This window comes from Cucumis melo, chromosome 4 (genome assembly GCF_025177605.1).
Source record: "Cucumis melo cultivar AY chromosome 4, USDA_Cmelo_AY_1.0, whole genome shotgun sequence".
Taxonomy (NCBI): domain Eukaryota; kingdom Viridiplantae; phylum Streptophyta; class Magnoliopsida; order Cucurbitales; family Cucurbitaceae; genus Cucumis; species Cucumis melo.
Genome location: NC_066860.1, coordinates 2,892,150 through 2,907,226, shown reverse-complemented (window position 1 = coordinate 2,907,226; position 15,077 = coordinate 2,892,150). Strand labels below are relative to the sequence as shown.

Genomic DNA, 15,077 nt, shown 5'->3' with positions numbered 1-15,077 from the left:
AATTATATTTAACAAAAGTCTCATATATTGAAATGAAAATTTACACATTATGTTGGGATATGATAGGCACACACCTATATATACTTTTTAGACAATGAGACATCCAAACAAAGGTAGTTTTCTTTTGTTTCAATCTTGTTCCCCAATTTTCCTATATATATATATGAAAACTATATTTATTTATTTATTGTGATAGAAAATATATGTTTTTTTTTTTGGTGGATTAAATAATTGGGATTTATTAGTGTAGGATGAAAGAGACAAATATCCAATATTTCTTCAACCATGAGAGACATCCAAACAAATTTCGTGTTTTTCTTTTGTTTAAACATTATATTTTCATCGAATAATTTTTTTTATATTTTCAACCTTGATTTTTCTAAAAAAAATAAATATGTAAATAAATTTTTTAATGCAAGGTTTTTCCTATCTTACAATTTTACCTTTATGTTTAGTCTTTCACTTTGACGTTTTTTTTAAAAAAATTAATTATTCTATTTTCAGTTTTATTGTTTTCTTTTAATTTCTTAATTATTTTTCTCGGGTAATTTTTTTTCTCGTCGCTTTTATAGAAAGTTTTGATCTCGACATATAGTCCCCTTAAAATATACTTTGACCTTCACAAATAATCTAATAAAGAAAACAAAGCATAAAGACAAAGAAAAAAAAAAGCAAAATACTTTTTACAAGAAACTATATAATTGGATTTAAAAAAAAAAACGGTCAAGTTAAATATAACTCGATTTTATTAAATTTATGATCAAAGTTCAAAATCTAAATTAAACAATATATAAATTTAGTCACCTAAACTTTCGAATTTATATATGGGTTAATAGATCATAAAATATCTCAAAACATTTTAAACCGTCAATATCTTAGGTCTAATAGATATTCTTAAATTTCATAAATTGCAACCAAATAGTGAAATCAAATTTTTTTTCAATTAATTTCATTCGAATATATATCGATATAAAATGTTAATGCAAAAAAAGAAAAAGAAAAAGAGTTGATGAGGGTAGGGAGAAATGGATATGAATAGTGGATAATAATAAAAGAAACGAAAGGATATATATACACATTTTTAAAGATTTTGAAAAAGAAAGAAACCCAATGATGAGAAAAAGGGGATGAAAAAAAAAAGAAGAGAAAGGGGAATTTGTCACTTTCATTCACATTACCCACCAACATCTTCGCAACCTTAGACTCACTCCCTTCACGTGGGCAGCTCGTGATCCCCTTTTTCTTCTTCTTCTTCTTCTTTTTTTTTCTTTTTTTTCTTCTTCTTTTTTTCCATTTTGGGACCAAATTCCTTTTTTTTTTTTTTCTTTTCAAATCCTATATATATATATATATATATATATATATATATATATATATATTGGTTATTTCATTTTTAAATTTTTGGTTGGTTAGTTAATAGTTTTCCAATATTTTCACTTTAAAATAATTTAGTGAAATTTTAATTGAATAATATCAACTTCAAATATTTCACTAACTAAAAGGGTCAAAGCAAATATATGCTTCAAACTAACCTACCATACTTAATTTGTTTGGATTAAATCAATTATCTAATTATGTTTCTTATGTTTTTGTTTTATTTTAGGGGTGTAAGAGTAATTCCATGAGTAATTCGACGAACTGAAAAATTCGATTAAGCCCAACCCAACTCGAATTAATGATTATATATTATTAGTTTATTATTATTATTAATTTAGTAAATGAAAAAAATAAGTAGTTTACAGATTCACGCCTCATCCTCACTTCATTCAACATTAGTCCTCACTAATCACCCTCTCTCACTCTCGTCTTGGTCTCTCATCTTCAATGACTTCGACGATGTTATTCACCATCTCCTTCTCAACATTTGAATGTTAGTGATTATTTATTAGGAATGACAAAAAAAAAAAAAAAAAAAAATCAACCCGATACCTCAACCCTATTTTAAGTGTTTGGGTTGGGTTGAGAATATTATTCAGATTATTAGTGTTTCCCATCCAATCCATTTACATCCTTAATTTATAAAGACTAGAATAATTTAATTTAAGAACGTTATCTTTTTAGGTTAAAGTTGGATAATATTTTTGTAAAAAAGAAATATTTTAATTAAATAAATAAAGTCAAAATCATGAAAAAAAAAAAACAAAAAACAAAATTCTTCATCCAAATTGAAGAAAAAAGAACATTCAAATTCAAATAACCTAATTTAAAAATTTTAAAAAAGAAAAAAAAGAACATCTAAATAAGCAAGAGAGAAAAAAAGGGTCCCACGATCCCAATCTCAAAGATTCCAAGTCCACCCTCTCCATTTGGAATCCAAATCCCCTCATCTCCTCTCTCTCTCTCTGTTTTCCTCTCCCTATAAATAAACTCCCAAATCAAATCCAAACACAAACAAACCCATTCCAATCAACAAATATATCCAAACAAACCCAAGAAAAACAATATCCAAATTATTCAAAAAAAAAACTAACCGTTGGATTACGAAAATGTCAGGCGTTTGGGTGTTCCGATCCAACGGCGTTATGCGTCTCGTCGAAAACTCTCAAGCCGGCGACGATTACTCCTCCGACGGTCACCACCAGCATCACCACCACCACCACCACCACCACGGCGGCGGTGGTGGCGGCGGAAGAAAGAAGGTTCTGGTTCATCTTCCATCGGGACAACCGGTTTGTTCCTACGGGTTTCTTCAGAAGATTCTAGAAGGTTTGGGATGGGAACGATATTACGAAGGAGACCCCGATTTCTTCCAATTTCATAAACGATCATCCATTGATCTCATTTCTCTCCCAATGGATTTCTCCAAATTTAATTCCATTTATATGTACGATCTCGTCGTCAAAAACCCTAACGTCTTTCACGTTAGAGAACCCTAAGTTTTTAATTAATTAATTTTTTCTTTTCATTTTTCCCTTTGTGAAATATTAATTAATTATAATAATGAATATTTGTATCAGTCTCTCCAATTTTCTGTTCATAAGAATGCAAAAAAAAAAAAAAAAGAGTTATATTTAATAAATTTTTCTTAATCTTTATTATTATTATTATTATTTGTGGATGATATAATATTTTAAATAGATTTATGTGATTCTTCAAAAAAAAAAAAAGCAAAAATAGCCTTTTGATTATCTAATTTGGACTTTTCACGTTGACATTCCTACTTATTTTAAAATAATAATAATAATAAATAAATAAATAAAAGAATAAATTGCAAAATTTGTCCCCAAACTAACAATCAATAATGGAGAAAATGAATGTTTTTGTAGTGTTTAAACGGTTAGCATATGACACAAATTAGAGATAGTTTTATGATATAATATATTTTATTTTGAATTACTTTGATGATTTAAGAATTTAAAAAAGGAATTAATTGAGATTTGTGTAAATTAAAGTTATTTTTTTAGAGTTAAATTTAATTGAGAAGGATAACTTTGAAAAGAAAAAAGAAAAGAAATTGACTGCGTTTTTAATTTGCAATGAAAGAGTGGAATTTTGTGTTGTGTTCTTAGGAATGAAAATGAATTGAGAAAATTATGCGTTTTTTGTTTTATTATTTTGGGGGAATTGATGTGATTTTGAGGGTTTTGTTTGGATGTGATTTATGGTTTGACAAATGGAGTTTTCGGTTTTATTACGTGTACTCCCCCATGCCTATGTGCACCTAATTTTCACGGACACCAATATTCCTATTTCTCTCTTTCTTTCTTTTTTCTCTTTTTTTAGTTATATATATATATATATATATATATATATATATATATATTACGATAATATTTGTTGTTAAAAAGATTTTGAAATATGTGTTTGAAGCAAAGAGTTGGGTCAACGGGATTGGTCGTATGAGTATTTTTTTATATGCGAGTGTTTTATTTAACTTATATATACTAATCTTACCAATAAATTATTTAGTAGCTTGACAACATTAGGATGTCAAGAATATTAATAAAAAACCAATTATTAGATAGGTGATCACCATAGAAATTGGATTAGATCTTTAGTTTTAAAGTAGTGTAATAAAATTTATTTTTAGTTAAATTTGATATGATTATCTTTTTTTCGATATGAAATGTTTAATCTATATCCACTACAAGAGAGAGGGGGACTCCCGACACACAAAAACGTCGGAAGAAGTTAAGAAAACGTCGGGATACCTTTTCCCAACGTCCTTTCCTGTGTCTAGACGAACGTCGGAAGAAACGCATCAGAAGGTGAATTACCGACGCATGACCAACACGGCGTCGGGAATACCTCTCCCGACATCTCTTACCCTGACGTTTTTCATTGCGTCGGTCGGGAATACCCTCTTCGACATCCTTGTAATGATTTTACTAAATATATATAAATGAATAAAACTTATATTTATATTTGAAATGGTACATCTTAATGGAAACTTAAAAAAAACAAAAAAAAAAGACTATTTACACATTATTTTACATAAAAACGTAAATATTTTATCGATTTAGTGTATTTAAATGATGTATTAATAATTATAATAAATAGCATTAATTAACTGTTAGGTTGGCCCAGTAACTAAATAACTAACCAAAATGTAAAAAAATAATTTGAAGAATAGATGTAACATAATTAACCACCTTGTATATATATATAAAGCTCCTTGTGGTACCATCCTATGTTATTAATTTTTTACCCATATAACTTAATTTGATTGTTAAATAGAATTTGCAATTTTTACTAAAATAACTTTAGAATTAATAATTTTTAAAAGCAAGTTTTTGAATATAATAAGGTTTCTTGTACTAATTGAAAAAAAAAAATAAAAGAAAAAGATTAAATGTGTAAGTCAAAATAAGGATTATTGTCCGATTAACATATACATATATAGAAAAAAAGTTACATATTGACTATACTTTCACGGCAATTTCTTCCGATGCACAAAAACGTCGACAGTTATATGAAAAAGTGTTGGGAAAGGATCTCCCGACGCATAAAAATGACCGTTGGGATCGGAGTCGCAAAAAATTTGTCGAGAGAGGATCTCCCGACACCATCTATACGACGTCGACAATTGTATATACATTCCAAACGTTGTCCATACTACGTCGGAGATCCTCTATTTTATTGAAAAAGTATATATCTTTCATTTAATAATGGAAGGTATATATTCTGTCCAGCAAAGGCGACGACAAGTGAAAAAAATTGGCGACGGTGATAAGTAGAACAACACACTAACAGGCATTTGACAATAAAAAAACACACACAATAACAATCACAAACTTAAAAATATTTCTAATTCAAAAAACAAAGTAAAAAAAAATTGGTAATTAATAATATGTCAATGTTTGAGTTGGTAAAATTTAAATGTTTCTCACAGTGATCAAACTAACTCCCCCTCTTCAATGTTTCCAAGGGCTACAGTACGTGTTTGACGACCAATTACGATTATTATCTTCGCTCATCCAACTTCGGGATTTGAAACCATCTTTAGCGATTAACTACGCAATGATAACCATCTAATCTTGATGACCTGACAAATACGTATTCACCTCTATGATCAACTTTTCAACAACAACCACGCCTCTTGTGACCGACACCAAACATTCACCTCAAGCGACTAACTCCAACCATTGAAATCTAAATTTGATTTATTAGTTTGTTATATTTAATAGTCATCTTTTTGTAGTAATTTGACCTCCAGCGATAGTCATCCTTACGTGCATACTTATGACAAACACATTCAAAACATCATTGTACTACTTAACAATCCTCACTATAATCTAGGAATAAGCATTGTTTGTGTTACTTGATAACTCGGCTATATCTTCACGAATCTTTATAAACAATCTTTTTGATATGCATGAAATCGTCTTATTTGTTAACTATGTTTGCATTTTTTTTAACATTTAAATAGAACCTTAGTAGCAATAATTGGATCAAATATATAGCTCAACTAAACTCAATTATATATGCATTTTAAATATAGACAATTATTATTAATCGAGCTCAACTCGACATTTCAAGCACATATTATTATTATTAATTCGACACAATTTAACTATGTGAATCATTTATAACACTTAGTAGATCTTTTAATAGATCTTCGATAAACACAATTGTCATCTATACATCTTTTTGTTTTACTATCTACTTCTTACCGTCGTTTTTGTAATTTTAAATAGGATACATATTAAGATAAAAAGAAAATAAAATTACATCCATAATCATGGCCATATTTATTGATGTTGGTTACATTTGGTATTAACATTTCAAGAATTTAATACTTTGATCACACGACTAAATAAAAAGAAAAAAAAAAGGGCAAAAATGCTTTTAGAAATAATTAGTTACTTAATTAGGTTATTTTCATGTAAAGCAGAATATACCAAAATATTAATAAAATATTACAATCTTTTTATAATGAATCATGATGCGCTAAGATAAATATGTACATAGTCTATATTTGATCTACTGTGGTATATTTTGGATGGATCGTAATATTTTACTATATTTGTAGATATTTTGAAAATTTTTGTCCTTTTAAATAATCCCTCTACTTTAAATTTGTTTTTTTTTTCTCACTCATTTATTTATGACATATATGGAAGTGATTCTAAAATAATTAAAATTATTTTTTAAAATTTTTAAATAACGTCTTTTTAAATAGGAGAACTGTTATAGGTATCACAAAACTTCTAACGGGAGTTGGATGCATTTTGCTATATTTTGTAAATAGGTTTAATAATTTGCTACTATTGAAAATAATAACTCTTTTAAATAATATAAAATTTTTTTTAATAGGATCAAATTAGTAATATTTGAGTTAATTTTAAATATATTTTAAAAATGCCTTTTGAAGTAATTTTGTACGAAAAAAGAATAATAATTTTAAGGAATTTTTTAAAAATTAAAAAGAAAAAAAGACAAATGGTTTACCTTTCATAAAATAAAAAAAAATAACTAAAATATAAAAATTCATTATTATTTTATTTTTATTTTACAAAGTATTGAAAATTTTGTCTTGTTTTCTATTTTCAATATTTCTCTTATTTTAACCCATAATATTATTTATGATGAGATGTGTCCAAGAAGGAGAGGGAAGAAAAAGTGATGTTGAGGTGTGAGGTCCCGTCAAGGAAGGGGGGGGGGGCACGGGGGTTTCACGTGAGGGGCCAAGTTTTCCTTCTGCCACGTGGAACATTGCCCTTTCATGAATTTTTATTACTTATGGATTGGACCAAGAGGGAACACCACGTGATAGAATATTAATCCTACTTAGCCGGTGGAATTCTAATTTAGAAGAATAATACTTCCGAAAATAATAACAAAGACTATAATAATTATATAAATAATAAAATTTATTGGTCACGTACTTTTATTGTTGATAGATTACTGTTAGTGATGTAAGCTTCTATAGTTGATAGATTTTTATAAAATTTGTTATATTTAAAATATATATATGTGTGTGTATGTGTGTTAATGTTTTGAATCTAATAGTTGGACTTGTAATTTTCTCTTCAAAGAAATTGTTGGTTTAAGATGTGTTTGTATTGATTTTGAAAATAATTCATTTTAGAAAAAGTTGAAGTATTTGACAACTACTTGAAATAGTTTTTGAAGCACTTTTAAAGTGTGTTTTAAACCGTTCTTTTTTTTTTTTTTTTTTTTTTTGTTATCATAATAGTTTAAATAAAAATAAATACTTTTAACAATAGTTTAAATAAGAATAAATACTTTTAATAAAAAAATTTACTAAGTTAATTCAAATGTCCTCTATTTTATATTTTTAACTTTTGTTCTATTTTAATTTTTTACAATTTCCCCAACTTTTTATTTTTTATTTTTAAATTTTTGAAAATAAAAAAAATAACAAAATATTAAAACTATTTACAAAAATATATCAAAATCCATCTAATTGTTTAAAAAATTTACTATATTTTATAAATAATTTTATTTTCTTTTTCTATTCCTAATGATCTTTTTTTTTTTTCAAAATCTACTGTCTAGAACTAAAAATTGTAGTACAAAATCATTGGGTGTGAGTGGGTTGGTCAAAAGAAAAAAGGAAAAATGAGTTTGAGTGGGGAACATAGACATGCAATGTACAAACACTTTGGTTCACATGTTATTTTTTTCCATTTCGATTAACATTGAAAAGTTTTTAGGATTTAGTCGTAGACTAAACAAGCCCTACATCTTTTATTTATACGCACACGCGTGCACACACACATATATAGACACACACAAATAGATATATATATATTAATATATATTGAGAGTTTGTATGGTTTGAATTGAGATCAAAATGAAAATTGGTGTAACCGAAATAAGATTTTATTGATGGATGAATACTAATCGTAGATGAATTGTTCTTTAACATGTTTACTTAGTATTATGGATATGTCACATTTTATTGTTATTGTTATCATTACCGATGTGGTTATTATTATTTGTTCTTAACACTTGCAGTAATGATCATGGTAGCAATAAACATGGCAAATTCATAATTTTTTATATTGTCACAATAACAATATAACGGTAAATATAGTCCGGATGATGTTGATTGAACAAGTTTGGTTTTCCTTAATCATATTACAAAATTCGATTACAAATATTAAGGTAGACTCTGCATCTCATTACAACGACAAAAAGTAATCATCTAAACTCCTAGAAAATACATATAATTAATTTAATAGTTAAAGATTAAAAAAAAACAAAAACTTGTTTTCTTAAACTCTTCTCAATTATAATGCTGCATTTTTTTTTATTTGAAGGAAAACCACCCAATAATTCTTCCTAAAATTACCCTTTGTTATGTTTACCCAAGAAAAGAAAAGAAAAAGGGACCAACAAGTCAAAAAAAGACAGTAGCTTTTCAACCTAATAATTTAGTGAAATTATTTTAAACTAACAAAACATATTAAAGTGATAGCTTTAGCAAAACAATTAAAATTTCTTTCCACCTTCAGCTCCATTTAATAATCATTCGATTTTTAGTTTTTTTTTTTTTTTTTAATTTAAGGCTATTATATAGAAAAACGATGCAAATCATACAAAGAAAATTTAATCTTTTTTTTAGAATAATGAAAAATAATCAACAACTAATATTTTATTATACAAAACAACTATCACCAAAGTTAAAAGTTAAAATTGGTGTATCGTTTGGGATATGATTGGTGCTTAAGGCTTAATCTAATAATATTAGAATTAGGAGAAAGAAGCTTCAAAATACATATACACATGTAACAAGCAAGTAAAAGAGAGATGCTTAAATTTAAGCAAAGCAGTATATGTCTGTCTAAACCACACCTATCGCATAGCAATGCAACCAAAAAAAAGAAACTAATAAAGTCATGATTAGTTCTATGCAGCAGACTTGAAATGAAACTCATCTATGGTGGAATATATCAAACCTTCATCTTCAAGAGACCTTATGGAATCCCTAAACCAAAACCAAAAGAAAACAAAAAAGTAAATATAAGTTAATTCACACATTAACCCCAACCCAAGGGAGTTGGAAGGAGGTAGGGGGAGACATACAGTATTTTCTCCATTGGAATTTTCAGTTGTTGGGAAAGTTCATCTCTGTGTATCCCTCTTTCTTTTGCACTGAAAAGAAAAAAGAAAATTAATAGAACAATTTTTTAACTCTCTTGATCATTATACTAAATTATAATTAATTGTCAAATAAATAAAATAACTTCACTAGAGATAAACAAAATAATAAGTAGGTACGTAGTTAAAACCCTTAAGTTCGGGTGCTCTAAGATATTCAAATTTAACCGTTACACATTCGATAAATCTCAAACGTTATCTCAAAGTTTAGTCTCGTTTACTCTATTTAATTAACAAACTTCGATGAAAACTAACATCAAATTTGAATAATTTTAGAAGATATTGATAGTGCAAAAACTAAATACATTTAAAAAGTAAAAGAATTAAAATAACTTCATAAACCAAAACCATATCATAACCTATATTTATCTAAAAAAAACATATATTTTTTAGTACGTAGCAAAACAAAGGATAAGTCATTAAATGCAACTTAAATTGCATATAATCTTTGTTCTATACTTTTTTTTTGTATCCACAAGTGTTCAGGACAGTTTATGGCATCTCCACATTACATGGGACAGTTCTACTGAATTCATTGTCCTATACTTGGGCAACAATAAATCTCAAGGACAATACCAAATTACTAATCTACAATAATTAGTTGGATTTTTTTTAGTGGCCCACATGAAAATTGAAACGTGTAACCTGAAGTCATATCTTGTCCCCCCTTATTATTAAGCCAAGGGTCAACTCAGTGTGGGTGTCTATTGAACCAATAATCAGAAGTGACCTGACTAACAGTCAACCACCGACCTAACGTCTTGTTTTCTACTCACAGAAGTTAACAAGTACCACGAATGACTCAAAATCACATCTGATGGTAGTGCTCAATTATTTAAATGTAAAAACACCTAGTGTCCAGCAAGCTTAAGTCAGTTTCATATAGGAAAATGCACAGTAATTAGCCAACAAACAAAACAATCTGCAAAGGAAAATCGAACTTTAGTTTGGGGCAACTTACACGCTGGAGGGCAGCTGCAGATAGTCGAGAACCAATTCATCACAGCTCTTTTTAACATCAACAGTGTGCTGCTCAGATGGCTGCAAAAAGAAATTAGATTTGAATTCCAATCAAGTAACCCCACGCATCTCTACATAGTATGATATTGTTTGTTTTAGATGTAACTTACGTTACTTTACTTTTGGCTTCACTCGAAAGACATCATACCAATGAAGATATTATTCCTCACTTACATATTCTAAATCTTCTATTTATAGTCATGTGATATTTTTGTCACATTCTCAATAATTATCATGGTTAATTAAGACTTACTATTGCTGAAGATGTTGTATGATATCCACTCGAGCCATTCTGCACTGGAGTCTTCACAATTGAATCTGCGGTTTGGAGCTGTGTTGATCCATCGCCTTTGAGATTCTAGCAGTTTAAGACAAATGAATTGAGAATTATGATATTCATTAATAATTAATTTCGTCGACCAAATAAAAAATAAAGTTACAAGTTAGAAGCATAACTACCAAGCCAGCTCCAGGAACCAGTACCTGTAACTTGGAATTCCGCAAGTGGTCATGTATGCATTCAAGAAAGTGGAAGGTAATTTCATCAAAGTTTGTAACAGGCCTGGCAAAGCATAACCAAATTCAATGATCGTGTCAGTTGGTCAAATATACAATAGGGCCAGAATATTTGGCATTAGACGGTTTCCAATACCCAAATAATTACTTGATATTGGTCACTGCCTAGTGACCAAGCTTGGAAAAAAAAATCAATCCTTTGGACTGTAGTTTCATGCAGAAATTTTAGGCAATTAAGGATTAACAAAGAGACTATATAGCATTAACAAGATATTAGTTTTCCAGAGGTTTGCTTGTTCGTATTTTACTAATTAGGGAAATCCAGAAAGGAAATCAGTTACTGTAGATTTTAAGGGAGAACAGAACACTTCTTAAACCAACACTGGCGAAAATTTGATAAATCCCATATGTAAATGTCATCATTCAAAGTCATGTAATCTAGAAATAGTTTAACTATTTAACCACTGATAATTGATTTTAAGTCGAGGATTAATATGGAATTGATCAAATTCCACTACTGTGTCAAAATTAACAAATGACACGTCTCAAAGTGCCCATGCACCGGCAACGTAAGAAGTTAATACTATTCTCAAAATTTCTTAAATTCGCTGAGAAAGAAGTTTAAGAATTTAAAATATTAACTTTCGAAGCACATAATATTTCTCTGCAACTGACACTTCCCCGAGACCTTCAACAAAGTAAAGATCATAATGTAAACATTTCAAAAAACAAATTTTCTTGTCCTGATATGCTTAGTTTGAAAGTTTAGGAGCACTATGATTAGAAACGAATACAACGGTCACCTTCACTTGTTTGTAAAATGTGAATCAAACCGGTCTTTCGGCACCAACACTACCTATTTCTTCTATTGGACCTTAATTCCATCGTACCAATAGCAAGTACCTCTCTCTGTGACAATCAAACAGAACTCAAGGACACTGAAGAACAGATCCTGGTTGTTCTACTTACAAATCCAGTAGACTATATTTACCGCAATAGATCTTAGAACTGAGAATTGGCCCAATAGAACGGAGTCAATCCTATTCAAGAAGGTTGTAGTTGTATATTTGCTGGTTTTACCACAACAATGTATTAGAACGTATATGGCATCTTTCCAGAACGGTGCTTAGCTAACATTGACCTACTACAACTCACTTGATGTGTAAATCCTAAAATTTCAACATGCAATAAAACACCTAGCAGGATGATAACCTTATATGTAAAACATTTAACTTCAAAAGAGATCCCGAAGGCATGTACTAGATTGAGGAGAATCATAATACCATACCTAACGGAGAATGCAAATATTTGCTTGTTGCTTTGGAACATTTTCAAATGCCCATTCACCCGAACGTACATTCCATCTCTGTGCCATGAAAAATCAAACTATATGAGAATCAAGACCACTAAAGTATTTTTCATCACAAGAGAACCAAACTAGATAAGAACTTACTGTATTTCCTCCATTTGCTTGGTGTCAAAAGTGTCGTTTACCCTGAATAAAATTTGACACACATTCTTCAGTAAAATGGAACAGATACAAGGCTAGAATGAAGATTTGGTTAAAAGTTTTAGGAAGATTGCAACTGCAACAGTATACCATCTTTTGCAACCAATTGTTCCTGTTCCATCGTCTACAGTGAATGTGATGTCCGTATTCCTTTCAGCTTTCTCAGAGACCTTTCCAACGATTGTAACCTTTTCCCAATAACTAAAATGTCAGTACTTGTAACAAAAGAGAATTTACAAGTACAGAACGAGACACTCGAACTTAAAAACTTGAAAGAAATACACGGGCTGATGATCAGATCTGGAGGAGCCAATCATGAATCTGTTCATCAACATGGCCTTTTGGGAAAAGTTATATATTGATTTTACATGTTTACTATAGAAATTTCTGCGATTTGACAACTGTTTGTTTCAATCAACATTTATATGATGTAGAAAACTGAAATTCACAACCTTCCCTGTGCATTGCAGAATTCAACACTCTGCTAACGTAATGTCCATGCTTCTTAAGGTTAAAGGGTTAAAGAATCTAAGAATAACTAAACCACCCAAAGAGATTAACATAATACCCTCAACATCGTTTTCCTGTCGTCGTTTTAAAATAATACATAGCAGTTGGAGAGAAGACAAGGAAATATACGTTTGTTATATCGACGTCGTTGATTACAAAGTTGGCCTTCTCTTCGCCAGAATGTGAAGCTTCACTGATCTGTTTCACAGTTACCGGAACCAAGCCCGGAGATTCTCGACTCTGCACGGAATAATTAAAAAGATATGAAGAAAGGGGGAACGGAAGAAAATGTAACAAACACCCGACAGTTACCATTTTATTCACGATTTTCTCTCAAGATTTATCCAATGTCACGAATTAGGCAAACAAAAATTGGTTTACACCAAAAAATAACAGCATATAAAATGATTCGAACCCCATTTCTTGAAATTTCAACACCGTTCCGATCATCGTTCCGGCGAACTGAAAACAATTTAGGTTTGCGCTTTCAGTTTTGCTGTCACTGGATTCTAGCTACCCAACAACTTTATAAGAAGTATCGGTTCCTTGAAACCCAATTCTACTCATTAATTTAAAAAACATCTCTCAATCAAGCAGAAACTTAGAAGTTGAAGCAGCGACAGCAACTTACCTTCGCTGAAGAGGAGTCATTGGTCTGAGAAGAGGTAAATCCGCTGCCGGAATCAAACTGGGTGCTGGAGAACATACTTAAAAATCCTGTGAGTAATAACGCGATGAACAATTAACAATGGAGAAATGGAAGAGAATTACGGAGCAAATATGAACATATGGAAGTAGAAGCTTTTCGTTTTCCCGCCATTGATGCTCTAATTTCCCGCGAAAACTTGTTAGCTGCAAAGCCCACAGCCCAATATCTCGTTCACTTTCCGTTCGTGTAAACTTATGGGCTGGGCCTCTTTCAATAGTCCATCAAAAGTTTTAAGTTCGGTTTACATCTTAAAAAAATCGGGTTTGGTCAAACCGACTCGAATTTTTAATATAATTAAAAATATATAATAACTTACAAATTATGTAATTACATAATTGTTTTGAAGTTTACGGTTTGTTGTATTTTGATATTTAACATTTTAGTTTTATGAAATTTTAGTTATTAACATTTGTTATAGATAGATTTAAGTATTTTAAGTTAACCAAAAGATATTTAAATAAAAAACGAAATAAATAAATAATAATACGATAAGTTGATCATTTGGGTTGCCAATTTAACTAATAAAAAAAAAAGTCAAGTCTCGTATTTCTGCCTTTGCAATTGGGACAAGGCACACACACAAGATATAGGATAGCCTAATTCTGACACTCAGAGCATGATCAGATCTTGTTACTTCCCTAAGACACAGATAAAGACTTTAAATGAGTATAAAGATTCGACCTTACCTTTTGTCTTCCCCTTCTCCCGAGAAAATGAACTTCTTTTTGAATTCCACTGATTGTTGTAGGCTAGTCCCTCCTGAAAGACAGTCTCCTCATGAAAGCAACACCGCTATGCTTTTCACTTATGACTGAAGCTAGGCAAATAGATAGACTCCTTCCCTGAACTCCCCGCACTAGGTCGATTTGCATGCATTGATCATGTGCCAATACTCCAAGGATGAATAAGATCCTCATACTTGAAACTTTTAAAATTTTGAACAATTTTGTTATTTAAAAAAGTTAAAATTTAAAAATTCAACGGTAATAACAAAGGTATTGTTGGAACGATATAATATTTATTTGATTTAGTTAAAAATTATCGTAAGTGAATGTTTACAATGTGATATTTTGTTTGATTTTTTGATATCAACAAATACAGTGTATTTATATATGTACAATTGTCTTCCGTGGAGGGGTAAATTCGAACTTAAAAAAATAAGAAAATGATTCTATCAATTTACTATTTTTTTTTCCCATCCATAAAATTGATATTTTCAGGTTTTCCCTTTTTACTTGAATT

The 15,077-nt window shown here is 29.6% G+C and overlaps 2 protein-coding genes across 2 annotated transcripts; one reads left to right on the top strand and one right to left on the bottom strand.

Moving 5' to 3' along the window:
* The first annotated feature begins 2,286 nt into the window (after window positions 1-2,286).
* LOC103503767 (flowering-promoting factor 1-like protein 2) lies at window positions 2,287-2,905 on the top strand. The gene has a single exon (XM_008468105.3). The coding sequence runs from the start codon at window positions 2,487-2,489 to the stop codon at window positions 2,874-2,876; it is 390 nt and encodes a 129-aa protein (XP_008466327.1). The 5' UTR covers window positions 2,287-2,486; the 3' UTR covers window positions 2,877-2,905.
* Window positions 2,906-9,046: 6,141 nt separating this feature from the next.
* On the bottom strand, window positions 9,047-13,906 carry LOC103503766 (replication protein A 32 kDa subunit A-like). Its single transcript, XM_008468104.3, has 10 exons — window positions 13,758-13,906; window positions 13,256-13,366; window positions 12,707-12,804; window positions 12,560-12,601; window positions 12,395-12,472; window positions 11,074-11,152; window positions 10,844-10,948; window positions 10,532-10,611; window positions 9,496-9,564; window positions 9,047-9,397 (listed from the first exon to the last, which is right to left on the bottom strand). The coding sequence occupies exons 1-10, from the start codon at window positions 13,830-13,832 to the stop codon at window positions 9,319-9,321; spliced, it is 816 nt and encodes a 271-aa protein (XP_008466326.2). The 5' UTR covers window positions 13,833-13,906; the 3' UTR covers window positions 9,047-9,318.
* Between the last annotated feature and the right edge of the window lie 1,171 nt (window positions 13,907-15,077).

What these genes read in the sequence shown, in the direction of transcription:
- LOC103503767 (XM_008468105.3), top strand. Translation starts at nt 2,487, where the DNA reads ATGTCAGGCGTTTGGGTGTTCCGATCCAACGGCGTTATGCGTCTCGTC.
- LOC103503766 (XM_008468104.3), bottom strand. Translation starts at nt 13,832, where the DNA reads ATGTTCTCCAGCACCCAGTTTGATTCCGGCAGCGGATTTACCTCTTCT. An exon ending in AAGCAAATGGAGGAAATACA is followed by an intron (nt 12,473 to 12,559) that starts GTAAGTTCTTAT and finishes TTCATGGCACAG; the next exon opens with AGATGGAATGTACGTTCGGG. An exon ending in ATATTTGCATTCTCCGTTAG is followed by an intron (nt 11,153 to 12,394) that starts GTATGGTATTAT and finishes ATGCTTTGCCAG; the next exon opens with GCCTGTTACAAACTTTGATG.